Source organism: Pezoporus flaviventris, unplaced genomic scaffold (assembly GCF_033815535.1).
Source record: "Pezoporus flaviventris isolate CSIRO_AGI_PZ_B2104156 unplaced genomic scaffold, CSIRO_AGI_Pfla_v1 ptg000033l, whole genome shotgun sequence".
Taxonomy (NCBI): Eukaryota; Metazoa; Chordata; class Aves; order Psittaciformes; family Psittacidae; genus Pezoporus; species Pezoporus flaviventris.
In genome coordinates, this window is record NW_026892581.1 from 2,805,923 (window position 1) to 2,827,240 (window position 21,318).

General features: G+C 51.9%; 1 protein-coding gene across 1 annotated transcript; it reads right to left on the reverse strand.

Moving 5' to 3' along the window:
* Positions 1-11,035: 11,035 nt before the first annotated feature.
* LOC133273555 (maestro heat-like repeat family member 5) lies at positions 11,036-12,162 on the reverse strand. Its single transcript, XM_061461855.1, has 4 exons — positions 11,937-12,162; positions 11,748-11,849; positions 11,507-11,609; positions 11,036-11,401 (listed from the first exon to the last, which is right to left on the reverse strand). Exons 1-4 carry the CDS (start codon positions 12,156-12,158, stop codon positions 11,247-11,249), a joined length of 582 nt encoding a protein of 193 aa, XP_061317839.1. The 5' UTR covers positions 12,159-12,162; the 3' UTR covers positions 11,036-11,246.
* Positions 12,163-21,318: the final 9,156 nt, after the last annotated feature.

A 21,318-nucleotide genomic window follows, 5' to 3' on the forward strand; every position in this document is an offset into this window, starting at 1 on the left:
CACTGCCCAGAGCCCCGGGGGCCCGCACAGCCCCGGCCCCGCTCCCCGGGCCCTCACCGCCGCTGCCGGATGCAGGCCCCACCGCGCGGCCAGCTCCGCCTCCGTCGCAGCCAATCAGCGCGCGGCTCTCCGCGCGGGGCGCGCTGGGAGTTGTAGTCCGGGCTCCGGCGCATGCGCACGGGGCAGCCCGGGGAAGGGCGGGGCCTTTCCTCACGGAGCGGCCGCCCCTGGGCACGGGGAGGAGGGGCGGGCAGCCCCGTTTGGGTGCTGGGGTCCGGTCTGAGGTAATGGGGTCCCATTTGGGGTACCCGGGTCCCAGTTTGGGTGCCGGGGTCCTATTTGGGGTGCTGGATCCCACTTTCCATGCTAGGGTCCCATTTTGGGGTGCTGGGGTCTGGTCTGAGGTAATGGGGACCCATTTGGGGTACCCGGGACCCAGTTTGGGTGCTGGGGTCCGGTCTGAGGTAATGGGGTCCCATTTGGGGTACCCGGGTCCCAGTTTGGGTCTTGGGGTCCTATTTTGGGTGCTGGGTCCCACTTTCCATTCTAGGGTCCCGTTTTTGGGGTGCTGGGGTCTGGTCTGAGGTAATGGGGTCCCATTTGGGGTACCCGGGTCCCAGTTTGGGTGCTGGAGTCCTATTTTGGGTGCTGGGTCCCACTTTCCATGCTAGGGTCCCATTTTTGGGGTGCTGGGGTCCCATTTTGGGTGCTGTGGTCCCATTTGGGTGCTGGTGTCCGGTCTGAGGTAATGGGGTCCCATTTAGGGTACCCGGGTCCCAGTTTGGGTGGTGAGGTCTTATTTTGGGTTCTGGGTCCCACTTTCCATGCTAGGGTCCCATTTTTGGGATGCCGGGGTCCCATTTTGGGTGCTGTGGTCCCATTTGGGTGCTGGGGTCTCGTCCTCATGCTGGGGTCCGGTCTGAGGTAATGGGGTCGCATTTGGGGTACCCGGGTCCCAGTTTGGGTCCTGATATCCTATTTGGGGTGCTGGGGTCCGGTCTGAGGTAATGGGGTCCCGTTTGGGATACCGGGGTCCCAGTTTGGGTGCTGGGGTCCTATTTTGGGTGCTGGGTCCCACTTTCCATGCTAGGGTCCCATTTTGGGGTGCTGGGTCCCATTTTGGGTGCTGGGGTCTCATCTGGGTGCTGGGGTCCAGTCTGAGGTAATAGGGTACCATTTGGGGTACCCGGGTCCCAGTTTGGGTGCTGGGGTTTTATTTGGGGTGCTGGGTCCCACTTTCCATGCTAGGGTCCCATTTTGGGGGTGCTGTAGTCCCATTTTTGGGGTGCTGTGGTCCCATTTGGGTGCTGGGGTCTGAGGTAATGGGGTGCCATTTAGGATACCTGGGTCTCATTTTTGGTGCTGGGGTCCCACTTTGGGTGCAGGTGTCCCGTTTTCAGGGTACCCAGGTCCAATTTTTTGGGTCTTGGGGTCCTATTTTGGGGTCAGGGGTCCCATTTGGGTGCTGGGGTCCCATTTTGGGGGTTCTGGGGTCCCACTGTGGTTACTGGGGTCCCGGTTTTGGTATTCAGGTCCCGTTTTAGGTTCTGGGTTCGATTTTGGCTGATGAGGTGCCATTTTCAGGGTGCCAGGTCCCATTCGGGTGCTGAGGTCCAATTTTGAGGTCCTGGGGTCCTATTTTTGTGGCACCGAGGTCCCATTTTGGGGTCCCAGGTCCCACTTCTGAGTACCTAGGTGCCACTTTGGGTGCTGGGATCCCGTTTATGGGGTGTAGGGGTCACATTTTGGATGCTGGGTTCCCATTTTGGGGTCCCAGGTCCCGGTTTTAGGGTGCTGGGGTCCCACTTTGGGGTACCTGGCTCCCATTTTGAGATCCTGGGGTCTTATTTTGGGGTACCAGGTCCCATTTTTGGGGTCTCAGGTCCCATTTTGGGTGCTGAGGTCCCACTTTGGGGATGCAGATGGCCCATTTTGGGGGTCCTGGTGTCCAATTTTTGGGGTGCAGGGGTCCCATTTTGTGTGCTGGTGTCCACCACCAACACCCCCCCCCCCCCAAAACCAACCGTGTTATAGATAATTAACACGGGGGAGAGCCCCAATTTTCCCATCATGCAACATGTCCACCCCCCCATCTCCCCCATTTCCATTATGGCTTTTGGCAGGATTTGGGGGTGCAGGGGGGGGTGGGGGTGGGGGTTACATGGGGTTCCCCCCCAAGTGAGGGTGATGAAGGCTGAGGCCTTGTCCTTGAGCTGCCGCAGGCAGAGGTGGCAGCTCCAGCTGCCTGCGGGGGGGGCACACAGAAAGAGGGGGGGTCAATGGGGGGGTACCCCAAAGTGGCTCCCCCATTGACCGCCCCACACATTTACCTTCAGGGAGCTCAGCCATGGGAGGGCTCAGGCAGTACTTGTGGTTCCCCCGATCGCAGTTGTCACAGAACAGCAGCTGGTCCTGGGGGTTGTTGGGGTGTGTGGTGATTTCGGGGAGTTTGAGTGGTTTTGGGTCGCAAGGGGTGGTTTAGGGTTGACTTAGGGTAGATTTGGGATGGTTTTCAGGGGATTTGGGGTGGGTTTGGGTGATTTGGGATAGTTATGGGTTGATTTTGGGGGGTTTGGTGTTTTTGGGGTGCAAGGGGTGGTTTTGGATTGATGCGGGTTGATTTTGCGGTGGCTTTGTGTTGATTTGGGGTGGGTTTTGGGTGACTTAGAGTGGGTTTCAGGTGATTTAGGAATAGTTTTGGGTTGATTTGGGATGGCTTTGGGGTGATATAGGGGTGGGTTTGGGTTGATTTGGGGGGTGTTTTGGGGGTAGAGGGGGTGTTTTGGGGTGGCGGCAGGGTTTTTTTGTGTTGATTTGAGGTAGGTTTGAGGTGATTTGGGGTGGTTTTGGGGTGATTTAGGGGTTGGTATTGAGGTGGGTTTGGGGTGATTTGGGCATAGTTTTGGGTGGGTTTGGGTCGATTTAGGTGTGGGTTTGGGGTGGGTTTGGGTTGCTTTGGGTTGCTTTTGGGGTGACTTAGGGGTAGCTTTGTGTTGATTTGGGGTGAGTTTGGTTTGATTAGTGTTGGGTTTGGGGTGATTTAAGGGTGGGTTTGGTGGTTTGGGACGCCCCAATCACGCTTGTGGTAATTCTTGTGGGGGGGCACAGGGCGCTCTCCCAGCTCCTCGCCCTCCTCCTCAGCCAGGTGCGTGTGTGTGTCGTGGTAGCTGAGCCCCAGGTGGTTCTCGTAGCTCTTCCCGCAGATTTGGGGGCCAGACCCCTCCTATTGCCCCCTACCACCTCCTATTGGCCTACATCGCCCCTATCGCCTCCTATGCCCCCCTATAAACTGCTATCACCCCTATCGCCTCCTGTCACTCCCATAGTTCCCTATCACCTCCTGTTGCCCCCTATCGCCTCCTGCAGCCCTCTATGGCCCCATATCGCCCCCTATGGCTCCCTACCGCCCCCTATTGCTCCCATAGCCCCCTATCGCTGCTGTTATCTCCTATCGCTCCCATAGCCCCCATAGCCCCCCATTGCCTCCTGTCGCCACGGAGCCATGGAGCAGGGGTGGACCAAGGAAGGATCATGATGGATGGATGGATTATGGACGGACGGACAGACGGATGGATGGATGGATGATGGATTGGTGATGGATGGATGGATGGATGGATGGATGGATGGATGGATGGATGGATGGATGGATGGATGAATGGATGGATGGATGGCTGATGGATGAATGGATGGATGGATTGATGGAAGGATGATGGATGATGGATGTGGGGTGATGGATGAATGATGGATGGATGGATGGATGGATAAATGGATGGATGGATGGATGGATGGATGGATGGATGGATGGATGGATGGATGGATAAATGGATGGATAAATGGATGGATGGATGGAAAATGGATGGATGGATGGATGATGGATTGGTGATAGATGGATGATGGATGGATGGATGGATGGATGGATGGATGGATGGATGGATGGATGGATGGATGGATGGATGGATGGATGATGGATGGATGATGGAAGAATGGATACACGTAGATCCCATAAGCCCCATCTCCTATCAGTTTCCCATCTGTAATGCTGAAACCCCCTTGTGAAGAGCAGCACTGAACCATTGAAACCCTCGTAGGGTCCAAACACAAATCAATCTATTACAAAGAGATTCTTTCATCATGTCCAATTTAATAGTCAAGAGTCCCAGTCCAGTTCCTCACAGCAATCAGTCAAAGCATGGACAGTCCAGGCTCATTGCAGTTCAGTCACTCACAAGGGGGATGGGGTGAGATAGGGGATAGGAAGTAGAAGATAAGAGATGAGAGAGAGAAGAGAGGAGAGGAGAGGAGGGGGAGAGGAGAAGGGTGAAATGAAATGACATCAAATGGAAATGAAATGAAATAAAATGGAATGAAATGAAATGATATAAAATGATATGAAATGATATATTTTCAGAGAGGAGAAGAGAGGAGACGAATGAGATGAAGTGGGATGATATGGGATGAGATGACGTTCCCATAGGAGAAGCAGAACATGGTAATTTTGGGGTGGTGTTGGGGTGTTTTTGGGTGTTCTGGGGTGTTTTGGGGCTCTGATCCTGTATCCCATAGGAAAAGAAAGACAGGGTGGTTTTGGGTTACTTTTGGGGTGCTTTTGGGGTGTTTTAGGGTGTTTTGGGAGTGTTCTGTGGCTAGTTTGGGGCTCTGACCGTGTATCCCATAGGAGAAGCGGGACAAGGTGGTTATGGGGTGGGTTTAAGTGGTTTTGATGTTGTTTTGAGGTGCTTTGGTGTGTTTTGGGGTTCTGACCCTCTGTCTTATAGGAGAAGAAGCACAAGGTGATTTTGGGGTCCTTTGAGCCTGTTTTGGGGGTGTTTGGGGGCACTGTCCCTGTATCCCATAGGAAAAGCAGGACAAGGTGGCTTTGAGGTGTTTTAGGGTTGTTTTGGTCTGGATTTGTGTTGGTTTTGGGCTGGTTTTGGGCAGTGACCCTTTATCCCATATGAGAAGCAGGAGAAGGTGATTTTGGGGTACTTTACGGTGTTTTTGTGGTGTTTCTCTGCTCTGACCCTGTATCCCATAGGAGAAGCCGGACAAGGTGTTTTAGGTTGTTTTGGGGATGTTTATGCAGTGTTTTTTTGGGCTCTGACCCTGTATCCCATAGGAGAAGCAGGAGAAGATGGTTTTGGGGTGGTTTTGGGTGGTTTTGGTGGGTTTTAGGATTGTTTTGGGCTTTTTTTGTTGCTGTTTTGGGGCTGTGAATATGTAACCCATAGGAGAACAGAGCAACGTATTTTGGGGGCATTTTAGGTTGGTTTTGGGTTGGTTTGGGGCTGGTTTGGGGCTGGTTTGCAGCTCTTACGCTTTATTCCATAGGAGAAGAAGGAGATGGTGTATTTTTTCTGTGTTTTAGTGTGTTTTGGGGCTCTGATGCTGTATCCCATAGGAGGAGGAAAAGGTGTTTTTGGGGTGTTTTGGGGATGTTTTAGGTTTTGGGGTGTTTTTCGGCTCTGACCCTGTATTTTATAGGAGAAGCAGGACAAGGTGGCTTTGGGGTGGTTTTGGCGGTTTTTTTGGCCTGTTTTGGGGCTGTATTGGGCTCTGACCTGTACCCATAGGAGAAGCAGGACAAGGTGGTTTTAGGGTGTTTTAGGGTTATTTTTGGGGTGTTTTGGGGTCAGTTTTGGGCTCTGACCCTGTATCCCTTAGGAGAAGCAGGATAAGGTGGTTATGGGGTGGTTTTAGGTAGTTTTGGTGTTGTTTTGAGGTGTTTTGGTGTGGTTTGGGGCTCTGACCCTGTATCCCATAGGAAAAGGAGGACAAGGTGTTTTGGGGAGTTTGACGATATTTTTGGGTGTTTTTTGAGTGTTTTGGGGGTGTTATGGGCTGTTTTGGGCTATTTTGCGGCTCTGACGCTGTATCCCATTTGAGATGCAGGACAAAATGCTTTTGGGATATTTTAGGATGTTTCTTGTGTGTTTTGGGTGTTTATTTGGCTGTTGTGGGACTCTGACCCTGTATCCTATAGGAGAAGCATTACAAGGTGGTTTTGTGGTGGTTTTGGGGTGTTTTGGGGCTCTGATCCTGAATCCCATGGGAGAAGTCAGAGAAGGTGATTTTGAGGTGTTTTTGGAGTTTTTTAGGGTGTTCTGTTGCTCTGAACCTGTATCCAATAGGAGAAGCAGGACAAGGTGTTTGGGGGAGTTTGATGATATTTTGGGGTATTTTTTTGAGTGTTTTGGGGTTGTTATGGGCTGTTTTGGGCTGTTTTGCGGCTCTGACACTGTATCCCATATGAGAAGAAGGACAAGGTGGTTTTAAGGTGGCTTTAGGGTGGTTTTGGGTCTTTTGGGAGTGTTTTGGTGTGTTTTAGTTTGTTTTTGGGGTGTTTGTGGGTGTTTTGGGGCTCTGGAACTGAATACCATTGGAGAAGCTGGACAAGGTGGTTTTAGGGTGTTTTAGGAGGTTTTTTGGGTCTTTTGTGTGTGCTTTGGGCTGTTATGGGGCTGTTTTGGGGCTCAGACCCTGTATCCCATAGGAGAAGCCAGAGAAGGTGATTTTGGGGTGTTTTTGGAGTTTTTTAGGGTGTTCTGTGGCTCTGAACCTGTATCCAATAGGAGATGTAGGGCAAGGTTGTTTTGGAGTGTTTTAGGGTGTTATCAGGGTTTTTTGGGTTTCTTTGTGGGTGTTTTGCAACAGTTTTTGGCTTTGATCCTATCACTCATAGAAGTAGGACATTACAAGGTGGTTTTGGGGTGTTTTGGGGCTGTTTTGGGGCTCTGATGCTGAATCCCGTAGGAGAAGCCGGAGAAGGTGATTTTGAGGTGTTTTTGGAGTTTTTTTAGGGTGTTCTGTGGCTCTGAACCTGCATCCAATAGGAGATGTAGGACAAGGTTGTTTTGGAGTGGTTTAGGGTGTTATGGGGGCAGATTGGGTTTCTTTGGGGGTGTTTTGCAACAGTTTTCGGCTTTGATCCTGTTACTCATAGTAGCAGGACAAAGTGTTTTTGGGGTGTTTTGGGTTTTTTGGGGGTGTTTTAGGTTTTTTTTGGGTGTTTTGGGGCTCTGACACTGCATCCCACAGGAGAACCAGGACAAAGTGGTTTTGCAGTGATTTTGTGGTGGTTTTGGGTGGTTTTGGAGTATTTTATATTGTCTTGGGGGTGTTTTGGGGTGTTTTGGGACTCTGGAACTGAATCCCATCAGAGAAGCCGGACAAGTTGGGTTTGGGTTGTTTTAGGTTGTTTTTTGGGTGTTTTGGGTGTGCTTTGGGCTGTTTTGGGGCTCTGACCCTCTATCCCATAGGAGAAGCGGGACAAAGTGTTTTTGCAGTGATTTTGTGGTGGTTTTGTGGTGTTTTATATTGTTTTGGGGGTGTTTTGGGGCTCTGGAACTGAATCCCATCAGAGAAGCAGGACAAGTTGGGTTTGGGTTGTTTTAGGTTGTTTTTTGGGTGTTTTGGGTGTGCTTTGGGCTGTTTTGGGGCTCTGACCCTCTATCCCATAGGAGAAGCATTAGAAGGTGGTTTTTGGGTGGTTTTTGGGTGTTTTGGGGCTGTGATCCTGAATCCCATAGGATAAGCAGGAGAAGGTTATTTTGGGGTGTTTTGGGGTGTTTCTGTGCTCTGACCCTGTATCCCATAGGAGAAGCCGGACAAGGTGTTTTTTTGAAGTGTTTTAGGGTGTTTTGGGGATGTTTATGCAGTGCTTTTTTGGGTTCTGACCCCATATCCCATAGGAGAAGCGGGAGAAGATGGTTTTGGGGTGGTTTTGGTGGTTTTTAGGGTTGTTTTGGGCTCTTTTGTTGCTGTTTTGGGGCTCTGAAGCTGTAACCCGTAGGAGAACAGGACAACGTGTTTTGGGTTGGTTTGGGGCTGGTTTGGGGCTGGTTTGCGGCTCTTATACTTTATTCCGTAGGAGTAGAAGGAGATGGTGTTTTTTTTCCTGTGTTTTAGTGTATTTTGGGGTGCTTATTGGGTGGTTGTGGGCTCTGACCACAACAGGTGGGTGAGTCTGGGGCTGTTTGGGGACTGTGAACCAGTATCCTATATGAGAAGCAGGATAATATGTTTGTGAGTGTTTTGGGATATTTTTCTGGTGTTTTGGGATGTTTATGGTCTCTGAACCTGTATCCCATAGAAGAAGCAGAACAAGGTGTTTCTGGAGTGTTTTGGGTTGTGGTTTGTGTGTCTTTTGTTGTGGTTTTGGGTGTTTTGGGGTTGGTTTTGGGGTGGTTTTGGGCTGTTTTGGGACTGGTTTTTTTGGACAGTTTTTGGGCTCTGACCCTTTATCCCATAGGAGATGCAGAACAGGGTGGTTTTGGGGTGGTTTGGGGTATTTTTGGGGTGGTTTTGAGGCTGGTTTTGGGCTCTGACTGTATCCCATAGAAGAAGCAGGACAAGGTGGTTTTGGGGTGGTTTTTGTTGTTTTTGATGTGGTTTTGGGGTGGTTTTTGGCTCTGACTCTGTATCCCATACAAGAAGCAGGAGTAGGTGGTTTTGAGGTGTTTTAGGGTATTCTGGGGCTGGTTTTGGGCTCTGACCCTGTATCCCATAGGACAAGCAGGACAAGGTGGTTGTGAAGTGTTTTAGGGTGGTTTTGGGCTCTGAACCTTTATCCCATAGGAGAAGCAGGACAGGGTGGTTTTGGGGTGTTTTAGGGTATACTTGGGCTGATTTGGGGTTGGTTTAAGGCTGGTTTTGGGCTCTGATCCTGTATCCCATAGGAGAAGCAAGACAAGGTTGTTTTGGTTGGTTTTGGGTGTTTTAGGGCGTTTTTGTGGCTGTGACCCTGTATTCCATAGGAGAAGCAGGACAAGGTGGTTTTGGAGTTCTTTAGGATATTATTGGGATGTTTAAGGCTGATTTGGGGCTGGTTTTGCATTGGTTTGGGGCTGATTTGGGGCTCTGACACTGTAATCCATAAGAGAAGCAGGAGAAGGTGGTTTTGGGGTGTTTTAGGGTGTTTTGGGGGTGTTTTGGGGCTCTGACCTTTTATCCCATAGGAGAAGCACTACAAAGTGGTTTTGGGCTCTTTTGGGGTCTTTTTTGGTGCTCTGACCCTGATCCCCTATGAGAAGCAGGAGAAGATGCTTTTGGCATGTTTGGTTTCTTTTTAGGGGGGGTGTTGGGATGTTTTTATGGTTTTAAACCTGTCTCCCATCGGAGAAGCAGGACAAGGTGGTTCTGGAGTGTTTTAGCGTGTGGTTTTTAGGTGATTTGGTTTGGTTTTTGGTTTTAAGATGTTCTGGGCTGTTTTGTGGCTGGTTTATGACTGTTTTGGGGCTCTGAACCTGTATCCCATGGGAGAAGCAGTACAAGGTGGTTGTGGGGTGGTTTTGGGGCTGCTTTGGGGCTCTGATCCTTTATACCGTAAGAGAAGCAGGGCAAGGTGGTTTTGGGGCTTTTCTGGGGGTGGTTTTGGGCTTTTTTGGCCTCTGACCTGTATCCCATAGAAGAAGCAGGAGAAGGTGGTTTTGGGGTTTTTGGGATGCTTTTGAGGTGTTTATAGGGTGTTTTGGGTCTCTGACCCTGTATCCCATAGGAGAAGCATGAGAAGGTGGTTGTGGGGTGGTTTTGGGGCTGCTTTGGGCCTCTGACCCTTTATACCATAAGAGAAGCAGGGCAAGGTGGTTTGGGGTGGTTTGGGGTTGGTTTTGGGTCGTTTTGGGGTGGTTTGGAGGTCTTTTGGGGCTCTTTTGCGGCTGTTTTTGTTCTCTATCCCTGTGTCCCATAGGAGAAGCATTACAAGGTGTTTTTGTGGTGTTTTTGGGAGTTTTTGGTGTGATTCTGGGTTGTTTTGGGGCTCTGCCCCTGTATCCTAAAGGACCTTCCCTATTGGGTAGCCGGCATCCATATGGGGCTGAGAGCATCTCTATGGGGCCACGAGCCTCCCTGTGGGGCTGAGGACCAGCCCTTATGGGGCCACAAACCTTTATAGGGAACTGGGAATATCCAACTCTATGGGGCTGGAGGGTTCCCTGTGGGGTTCAGTCCCTCCCTATAGGGCTCAAGCCTTTCCTATGGGGCTGAGGCTTTCCTATGGGGTTGAGCCTTCCCTATGGGGTTCAGGCCCTACCTGTAGGGTTCAGTCTTCCCTGCGGGGCTGAGGCTTTCCTATGTGACTGAGCCTTCCCCATAGGTCTGAAGCTTCCCTATGGGATTCAGGCTTTCTCTGTGTGGCTGAGCCTTCCCTATAGGGCTGAGCCTTCCCTATATGGCTCAAACTTTCCCTATAGGGACTGAGGCCTTCCTATAGGGGTTAGGCTTCCCCTATAGGGGAATCACTATATTTGTATAAAAGGCACCTTTCCAACCCTAAATCTTGCCTTTTTCTATCTATTTTTTCCACGGGGGGGGGGGGGTGGGGGGGGTGGGGTGTGTGTGTGTCCTCACTTTGACCCCCCCATTGGGGCCCCCCAAAATCATTCCCCCACCTATTGTGTACATTATTATATACGCCCCCATGTTCTTATTTAATTTCCCTGCCCCCCGTTTTGATGCTGATAGGAATAAAACTGCTGCCCACCTCCCTCTTCCCGACAGTGGTTTGTTCCATAAGGGAGGGGTAGAAAAGGGGGGTCGCGACCATTTTGAGGGGCTCGGGGGGCTCGGTCTATGGAATTTTGGGTGTTGGGGTCCCCCCCATTTTGGGGAGCTGAGATCCCATTTTGGGGGAGGTGTCCCCCATTTTGGGTAGTGGGGGGGGTGCCCCCCTGCTTCGTGCCCGATAAGCCTGTCCACAGGAAGGGCGTGGCCAAGTTGGATGGGGCAAGCTCTGATTGGCTGGGTGCAACTGGGGGGCATGGTTTTATCCAGTGGGCATTACCAAGAGGCAGAGCAGGGGGGACCACACCGGGGTACCCGGGTGCACTCAATGGAAGCGAGGGGGGATTGCAATGCTGATGCGTGACTGTTAGCGTTATAATGGACCAAATTCCTTTGGGAACACCGTTTCCTTCCACAGCGCCACCCCCTCTGCTCATCCATGGAAGCAGGGAAGCCCAGAAGGAATCACTTCATCTTCATTGCGGGGTAACGGTGAATCACGTTTGGAGCGCATGCTGCCTGGATGCCATCAGAGATGGAGAGCAGGGAATGGGATGGCGGAGGCGATGCCCTTCGGTCTCCAGAGCTCCTCGGTCCGGGTCTGTCTCTGCCATCTTTTTCCCTAAGGAAAACTGCAGCATTCCCAGCAGCAGAGCGCCCGCAGGCAGGATCCCAGGCTCCGCTGCGCTGGTGGGGTCCTGAGGATGAGCAGGGTCTGAGCCGTCAGGGAACGGAGGCCGGGATCGCCCTCATCCGGCAGCGCTTCCAGAGCTGTGATCCAAAGAGAGTGGGATGAGCCCCTCCGTAGCCAACAGCATCCCCCCAGCCACAGCTCCCTCCTCACCTCTGCAGATCTGCTGCAGCTTCCATGGGCTTTTCCCTCTGAGGGGCCGTGCGGCCAATCCTAGGCACAGGGATAGATTGAGATCCATCAGCATCCATCAGGGATCCATCGGGATCCATCAGGGGTGCAGTGGTGGGGACCAGGATGGGGACCCCAGGAGCTCACCAATGAACCTGACGGCTGCCTCTTGCAGGGGGACCTGAGCATCCTGCAGGTACCGCAGGCTCTGGTGCAGGTATCTTTGAGCCCTCTTCCTGCTCCGCTCCAGCTGCAGAGGGAATGGGATGCTACAGAACGCCCCCATTGGCTGGAGCAGTCCCAACGCTCCCTTTCCCATCTGGATGTCGGATGGGCAGAGCGGTCCAAGGGGTTCCAATGGGAACAGGAATGGATGCAGGTTCCATACCAAGCACCCTGCAACCCTCCACATCTGCCTCGTCTCCAATAGGCGCCGGAGCTCTTCCCATTCCAGGAGCGTCGCCGCAGCAAGGAGAGCTTCCTGGGAAGCCTGCACAGGATGGGATGGGAGACGGCACTTTGGGGATGATCCCACCCTGGGGAATGTGGGATACGGGGGGATGGGGCGGGTCTGTACCTCAGCCACGCTGCGGCTTTGGTCGCTCATGTGGAAGAAGAGCGGGAGCAGCAGATCCCAGGTTTTGCTCCTCATCCTCCTCCTGTCACGACCAAACACCGACACCAGGAGGAGCCGGATCAGGCAGATGGAGAGCTCCCGGAGCCGGCTGCATCCCTGGAGGCAAGGAGGAAAAGGGGGGACGTGGGCAGATCCAGATGGGATGTGAAGCCCTGGAGCCATCCCCATGTGAGCTCCAAATCACCGCAGGAGTCCCATGCAGCCCTTACTCCATCAAAGAGGGGCTGGATGTCCTGCACCAGCCCCACGGCAATGGGGCTGGCCTCCTCCCTTGGTAGGTGACCCATCACATTTGATAGGATTATCAGGGCCTTTATCCTGAGCTCATCCTCGACATCCGGAAGCTCGCCCATGATGTGGGGCAGGAGCCGCTGCAGTTTCCTTGCCTGCAGGAAGAGGTGGGGGCTGCTTGTAAGGAAGCTGCGACCCAAGGCTGTGGTCACGAAGGTCATGGCCAAGAGGGGTCCCTATGGCCATACCCTGCCCCGTGGCCAAGAGGGCTACCCATGAGCCATGGCCAAGAGGGCTCCCCATGACCTATTGAGAACAGCGCTCCCCATGACTATGCCCTGCCCCATGGCCATGCCCCGCTCACCAAGACAGGTTTCTCCGACAGCTTCAAGATGCTTTCCAGCAGCATGGACACTGTCATCAGGCTCTGGGGGTCCTCAGCACCCTCAGCAGCACCAGCACCAGAGGCCATGGGCTAAAGGCAAACACAGGCATTGAGACCCCACCGAGCCTGCAGGGCTCATGGGAGGCCATCAGGGCCCTTTGGGACTCACAACCAAGGCAGGGATGGAGGTGTCCCGGGTGTCCTGGAGCATCCCCAGCAGCTCCCGTAGGGCCTCTGAAGTCCTGGATATGTTCAGAACCATCTTCCACATGTCCACATCAGCGCTGGAAGGCAGGGCGCTGAGTCAGTGTGGTCCAGGCATCCCATTTGATGCCCTATGGGGTTTAGCAGTGGTGCTCCCCATGGAGTGGGATGCAGGGACCCGCTCCTCAGAGATATCATAGCATCATGGAAAGGGCCTTAAGATCATCCATTGCCGTGGGTCCTTGGGTCTGGTGGCCATAGGGACCAAGCCCTCAAGGCTGGTACCTGTCTCTCAAGGGCACGTTGAGGACCATGTTGACTGCCAATGCCCTCGGGTAGTTGATGGCCATCAGGATGAGGAGCCTGTCCATCCTTCTCCACGTGTCTTCCCTGCTGCTATTCCGCAGGCATTCATGGATGCTCCTCACGACGCTCGGCATCTGGAAGGGGGAGCACAGGCGAGGATGGTGCTGGGACCGCGTTCCCCATCCCTCTCTGCTGCTTTGGGTACCCAAGACACCTCCTAGGTTTGGGATGGAGGAGGATGGACTGAAGGGGATGGGAACGTAGCCACGGGGCACCCACCTCGGCCAGCCAGAAGTCGAGGTTGCTCAGGACCAGCTCCAGGATGTCCTCTGCCACCCTCCTGTCGAAGATGCTCGAGTCCTTCATGGCCTTGATGACCACGCAGACCATGTCCGTCCTCTCCCATGGATAAAGGAACCCTGCAAACCTCTACGGGAGGAAGATTGGGAACATGGAAGCTGCATTGTCCCTGCTTGGGGAAGCATCCCACCAAAGGGTCAAGCAATGGGGGAAGCTCCATTACCATGGTGAGGTCTTGAGGGCTGATTTTTTCACCCTGTTTGAGCTCTTCCACTTCATGCTCTGGCTGTGGCCTTTCTGAAGAGCAAGGGGGACACAGGAGAGTCAATGGGATACAGGAGAGTCAGTGGGATACAGGGGAGTCAATGGGACACAGGAGAGCCAGTTGGAATGGAGAGTCAATGGGACACAGGGGAGTCAGTGGGGTTCAGGAAAGTCAATGCGACAAAGGGGAGACAATGAAACACAGGGGAGTCAATGGGATACAGGGGAGTCAATGGGATACAGGAGAGTCAATGGGATACAGGCGAATCAAAGGGATACAGGAGCATCAATGGGATATAGGAAAGTCAGTGTGACACAGGAGAGCCAATGGGATACTGGAGAGTCAATGGGACACAGGAGAGCCAATTGGGATACGGGAGAATCGTTGCGGGGGGGGGGGGGGGGGGGGGGGGGCATCACGGCCTCAGGTACCTTTCTGCTGCAGGAGGTACTGATGGAGGCCGCAAAGAGCATCCAGGGCTGGGGAGCTTGTCCTGTCCTTGGCATAGCGGAAGAGGAGGAGGTGGCCCAGGAGCTGGGGCAGGAGCGGGACTGCGAGCTCCTCCGGGGGGGCAAGGCAGGAGCTCCTCCAGGTCAGGCGCAGGTTCTGGGGAGTGAGAAAGAACAGAAACAAAAGGTGAAGAACACAAAGAATGAGGAGGAAAGAAAAGAGAAAGAGGAGAAAGGGAAGGGGAAAGAGGAAGAGGAGGAGAAGAAGGAGAAAGAGAAGGAGAATGAGGAGAAGAAGGAGAAGGAGGAGAAGAACCTGAAGAAAAACAGAAGAAGGAAGAAGAATGAAGAAAGAAGAAATAGAAGAGAAGGAGAAGGACCAGAAGAACCTGAAGAATGAAGGAAGAAGAAGAAAGGAAAAGGGGAAGGACAAGGAGAAGAAGGAATGAGCAAGACAAAGAGCAGGAGGAGGAGCAGGAAAAGGAATGGGAGTGGGAGTGGGAGCAAGAGCAGGAACAGATCGAAGGAGGCAGAGGCAAGAGAAGGAGCAGGAGGAGGAGCAGAAGAAGGAGCAGGAGGAGGAGCAGGAGCAGAACCAGGAGCAGGAGCAAGAGCAGGAACAGATCGAAGGAGCAGAGGCAAGAGAAGGAGCAGGAGGAGGAGCAGAAGAAGGAGCAGGAGGAGGAGCAGGAGCAGAACCAGGAGCAGGAGCAGGGGCAAGAGCAGGAACAGGAGCAGGAGCAGAAGCAGAAGCAGGGGCAGAATTAGAAACAGGAGGAAGAGCAAGAGAAGGAGGAGCAGAAGGAGCAGAAGCAGGAGGAGGAGCAGGAGCTGGAGCTGGAGAGGGAGGAGGAGCAGGGGAAGGAGGAGGAGCAGGAGAAGGGGAAGGAGCAGGAGCAGATGCAGGGGAAGGAGAAGGAGCAGGAGGATGAGCAGCAGCAGGAGCAACAGCAGGAACAGGAGCAGAAGAAGGAACACGATAAGAAGCAGAAGGAGGAAAAGTAGCAGGGCAGAAGCAGAAGGAGAAGAAGCAGGAGGAGCAGGAGCAGAGCAGGAGCAGAGCAGGAGAAGAAAAAGGGGCAGGGGCAGGAGAAGGAGGAGCAGCAGCAGCAGGAGCAGAGCAGGGGCAGGAGCAGGAGCAGGAGCAGAGGCAGGAGAAGGGGCAGGAGCAGGCAGACTCAGGATGCTCTGCAGGTCCCTGTCTCCCCTTGCAGGGGTCGCTGCCGCCCGCCTCGGTCCTGCCGGGTCCTTACCCTCAGTGTGCGGTGGTGCCGCAGCAGCTGGGTCAGGGCCGCGATCCTGCCCAGGGCCCTCTCCCTCACGACGGGGCTGGGGGAGCCGCTGAAGCACAGCAGGAGCTGGGCAGGGGCAGAAGCCGTGGGTGAGCCCCGGAGCTGTGGCAGGGGCTGGATCCCCCCCCGCTTCCATTGCAGCTCCCGCTGAGCATCACCGCGGGGCGGGCAGGGATGGAGGCAGCGGCACGGGAAGGGATGCAGGGGGTGAGGGCTTGGTCCCCTCGCTGTGGGGGATGCCCCGGCCGCAAGGACCAAGGCACGGCCCTGCTTCCAGGGCTGGGCTGGGGCTGGCGGTGGAAAATCAGTGCCTCAGCGTTGCCCCTGCCCTGGGGCTGCAGGGTCTTTGCTTTGGATTCTTTCCAGCCCAACCTGCTCTGTGCTCCTAGGACTGCATTGTACGTGTAAATACATGTGAATAGGAATAGAGCAATGGATCTAAATATGAATAGGAATAGAGCGAAAGAGCTAAATAGATATAAGGTAGGTCTAAATTTCATAGAAATCTAATTATAAATATAGAGAGATAAATATATAAATATGAAATATAAATATAGATATTAATATAAATATAAGTACAAATATTAATACATATTAATATATCTAAATATATAAGTAGATACAAATATGTATACGTGTATATATATATATACACATATATCTATAACAGAGAAGTTCCTCCTCTAAAGACCTCTTCATGCAACAGTTCAGGGCAAGGGAACCAGTCCATGGGCCCCAGCAGCCTGGTCCCAGCCCATGAGGCCAGGAGGCAGCAAAGACCCCATCCCAGCGGGGCTCAGCCTCCTGATGTTGGGTCCCTGCCCTGTGCTCTGTGGGCAGTGGCTGCCACCCCCTGCGGCCCCCGTGCTCCAGGAGGGCCTTGGGTTACCCAGGGGAAGGGGGGCCCATGGCTCTGGGGGGGCCCATGGGTGAGGAGCAGCCCCCGTGCACCCCGCTCCACACAGGCCAGACCTGCAGGATGCTCTGCAGCTCCTCGCCAGCCGTGGGGTCAGGCGAGTTGAGCACCAGCCTCCGGAGCATGTTATCCATGGACTCCAGTGCCTGCAGGGACAGAGCAGAGCCCTTTGGGTACAAACAGGGCTTCAACCGTGGGTATCCCGCAGCCCCAGTGCTCCAAAGGGAGCTGCGGGCTCCTGGAGCGCCTTACGTGGACGTAGTAGTAGGTATCCAGGTCCGAAAGCTCCTCTTTCGGAGGCAGGAAGAAGATGCTTGTGCAGCAGGTCTCTAAGAGTCCTCTCCCTTGGTCCGCAAGGCCTGATTGCACTGAGCTGCACAGGGAAGAAGGCTCCAGTTGGATGCTTGTGATGGGAGCAGTGGGGTCTCCAGGAGGGATGCACAGTTGTGGTACCTCAGTTCCGCTATTGCATCCATGGCAAAATTCCGCACCTCCGTGCGCAGCTGGTCCATGGGCTGCTCTTGGAGCAGTGTCTATAGAGCACAATGGGGATAAGGGACCTGGGAGTCCACCAATGCTGCCCTCATTTGGTGCTGGAGCCCTTTGCCCCATAGCATCCCCATGGGGGTCCCTTCACCTGGATGGTCTCTGTGAGATGGTTCTTATGGCAGAAGACATCCAGGCCCTGTTGCAAGCCGCAGATCCTGGCGGTGCTCAGCAGGGAGCAAACACTCTCAAGAAATGCAACCTTTTCATGCTCAGACTGGAAATCAGGGAGGATGGAGGCACAAACAGGGAGTGTGAGAGGGGATGGGGGTACCAGAGTGCTAGGGTTGAAGGCAGCACCCAACAGCACCCATCAGCATCGCAATGGCCATGCTGACCATGATTAGGATGTTGACGAAGGCCTCAATGCGATCCACGTTGTCCTGCTCCAGTGTGTACACGGGTAACCAGCTGTCATCTAATGGAGGAAGAGGAGAGGTTTGGAGAGCAGAGGAAGCTCTGCCTCCCCCAAGCATCCAAGGAAAGTCATGGAATCATGGAATGGGTTGGGTTGGAAAGGACCCGGAGATCATCCATTGGGTTTTCCATCCCAACCCGTTCTATGGCTCTAGGATCCGATGTCACCAAGGCTGTGTCCAACCTGGCCGTGGATGGAGCATCCACGCTGCGCCAGCACCTCACCCCCTCCACAGGGCATGACTTCCTTCTATCCAAGAGGAACTTCCCCTCTTCCAGTCTGAACCCATCACCCCTTGTCCTGCTCCCACACCAATGCTCACCAGTCCTCAGTGGCACGACCAGGGATTCCTCACAGGGCTCCAGTGAAGAGATGCTCCCCTCCTGAGCCTCATTACTCTCCCAAGCCTGCCGGGGGGATCTCAGGACTCTCTCCATTATCCCACGGGATGCAGGAAAGGGATGGGGGTAGCAGAGGGGAAAGCTTGGACCAAACGCAACAGGGCTTGAGCTCAGAAGCAACCCAGTGGCTCCTTCCTCCTGCTCTTTCCTGTCACTGTCTGCTCCCCTCACCAAAGCACTCAAGTAGGGTGACACAAATGAGGTCACAAAGGGCCCCATGTTGACCCATTGCCATGGTGACCCACCTGGGTTCTAGACTGAAGCTGAGAGAGAACCTGCTGCAGGGCTATGAGGTGGGGCTGTCACCCAAAGCAGCATCCCTGCACCCCAACATGGTGTGTGTGTGGACCCTTCCTTATGGGGCTCAATAAAGATGGGGTTTGGGGTACCCTGTAGTTTTGGGGTGGCTTAGGGCTACTGGGATGGATGGAGATGGCTGGGGCAGGGTGGGTTTCTGGGTACCAGAAGGGTTACGGGATGCTTTAAGGGTACCCGGGCTACCGGGGGGCAGTGGAAATGTTGGGAATGATGGAGAAGCCTGGGACTGAGGTGAACCTGGACCGCAATGTGAAGACACGGAAGCTGTGGGGCCGGGGGGTGGGTGGGTGGTGGCAGAGCTGTAGGGTGGACATCAGGCCCCATGGGTCTGTGGTGGCCATGGAGGGTGCTACATCAGGAGAGCTGCTGCAGGTGATGGAAGCCCCTAGAAGGAAGCTGCTGAGAGCCAGGCTGAGAAGAGTTGGGATGGAGAAGAGACCTCCGAGCAGCTTCCAGTGCCTGAAGGGGGTTACAAGGATGCTGGAGAGGGACTGCACTTCATTGCCTTGAAGAACCAGCTCCATCTTGCTCTCAACACAGAGCTCCCAATCTACAGCTTGCAATTAAGCGTGGGTTTGATTTCCAGCTTATAATTCCCCCCCCTGGAGTCTCACAGCATGCACGTAGATCCCATAAGCCCCATCTCCTATCAGTTTCCCATCTGTAATGCTGAAACCCATTTGAAGAGCAGTACTGAGGCATTGAAACCCTTGTAGGGCCCAAACACAAATCAATCTATTACGAACAGATTCTTTCATCATGTCCAATTTAATAGTCAAGAGTCCCAGTCCAGTTCCTCACAGCAATCAGTCAAAGCATGGACAGTCCAGGCTCATTGCAGTTCAGTCACTCACAAGGGGGATGGGATGGAATAAAATAGGAAGGGATGGGGTGGGATTGGGATGGGAAGGGGAGGGACAGAATGGGATTTAGGAGAGGAGGGGAGGGGAGGGCAGGGGAGAGGAGAGGGGAGGGGAGAGAGGAGAGGAGAGGAGAGGAGAGGAGAGGAGAGGAGAGGAGAGGAGAGGAGAGGAGAGGAGAGGAGAGGAGAGGAGAGGAGAGGAGAGGGGAGGGGAGGGGAGGGGAGGGGAGGGGAGGGGAGGGGAGGGGAGGGGAGGGGAGGGGAGGGGAGGGGAGGGGAGGGGAGGGGAGGGGAGAGGAGAAGAGAAGAGAAAGAGAAGAGAAGAGAAGAGAAGAGAGAGAAGAGAAGAGAAGAGAAGAGAAGAGAAGAGAAGAGAAGAGAAGAGAAGAGAAGAGAAGAGAAGAGAAGAGAAGAGAAGAGAAGAGAAGAAGAGAAAAGAGAAAGGAAGGCATGAGGAGGATGAAATTAAATTCAATGAAATTACATCTGATGAACATGAAATGAAATGAAATTAAATTAAATGAAATTAAATTAAATTAAATTAAATGATACAAAATGGTATATTTTTGGAGAGGAGATGAGATGAGACAAGATGAGGTGATGGGAGATTCAGTGAGATGAGAGGAATTGAGATGTGATGCAATTCAGTGTGATGTGATGAGATCAGATGAGAGGAGAGAGGAGAGGAGAGGAGAAGGATGAAATGAAATGAAATGAAATGAAATGACATCAAATGGAAATGAAATTATATGATATAATAAGATATGAAATTATACATTTTCAGAGAGTGGAAGAGAAGAGAGGAGGTGAATGAGATGAAATGGGATGATACAGGATGAGACGAGTCTAGAGGAGATGAGACGAGATGAAATGAGAAGGAGGATGAAATGACGCGAACTGATATGATGCTATAACAGAACATGGTTTGATATAGCGTGAGAATACATGATGTGGATGGAAACAGAATGGAAATGATATGAAATTAAATTATGATATAACGTAAAATGATACAACATGAAAGGGAAATGAAATGAAATAAAAGGATAGGTTATAAGATGATAGATTATGACATGATATATATGATATATAATGTGATATGGTATTACATGATACAATATATTTGGAGAGAAAATGAGAAGGAAAAATGAAACCAAATGCAATGAAATGGAAATGAAATGAAATTCTATGATCCGATATGACAGCGTAACATGATGTAACATGATATAACACGATAAAACATAGTATGTTACGTGATATGATATGAGATATGCTATGAGATGAGGTGGATGAAATGAAATTAAACACAATGACATCAAATGGACATGAAATGGAAATGAAATTAAATTAAATTAAATATAATCAAATTATATGATATGGTATGGTACGGTACGGTATGGCATGGTATGCATGATATGCTATGATAGAGAAGATATGCTATGATATGGTTTTATAAAGGTATGATATTCTATGATATGCTATGAGATATGATATGATAGGGTGGTATGACATGATCAGATACGATAGATTATGATATGATAAATATGATAAAATATGACATGATACAATACACGATAATATTTTTAGAGAGGAAAGAAAATGACGAGGATGAAATGAAATTAAATGCAATGAAATGGAAATGAAATTATATGATAAGATATGATGCTATAATGTGATGTAACATGATATAACATGATAAAACATAATATGTTACATCATACAATACAAGATATGCTAAGAGATGAGGAGGATGAAATGAAATTAAACAAAATGACATTAAACGGACATGAAATGGAAATGAAATGAAATTAAATATAATCAAATTATATCATATGGTAACATGATATAACATGATAAAACATAATATGCTATATAAGATATGCTATGCTATGCTTTGATATGGTATGAGATGCTATGAGATGCTATAATACGCTATATGATACAATATCATATTCTACAGCATACTCCTCTCCTCTCTCCTATCCTCATCATATGCTGTGAAATGAGGAGAGGAGAGGAGAGGAGAGGAGAGGAGAGGAGAGGAGAGGAGAGGAGAGGAGAGGAGAGGAGAGGAGAGGAGAGGAGAGGAGAGGAGAGGAGAGATGACATGGATTGGGATGGGTTGGGATGCGATGGGATGGGAGGCATTGGGATGGGATGGGAAGGGATGCGATGTGACGAGATGAGATGTGATGTGACGAGATGAGATGTGATGCGATGAGATGCGATGCAATTAGATTAGGTGCGATGAGATGAAATGGGATGCGATGCGACGCAATGACATGAGATGGGATGAGATGCAATAGGATGTGATGCGATGATATGAGATGCGATGAGATGAGATGCGATGTTGTCCTGGGTTCAGCAGTAGCAGTCATGTTTCTCCTTCGTGGTAGCTGGTGCAGTGCTGTGTTTTGACTTCCAGCCTGGGA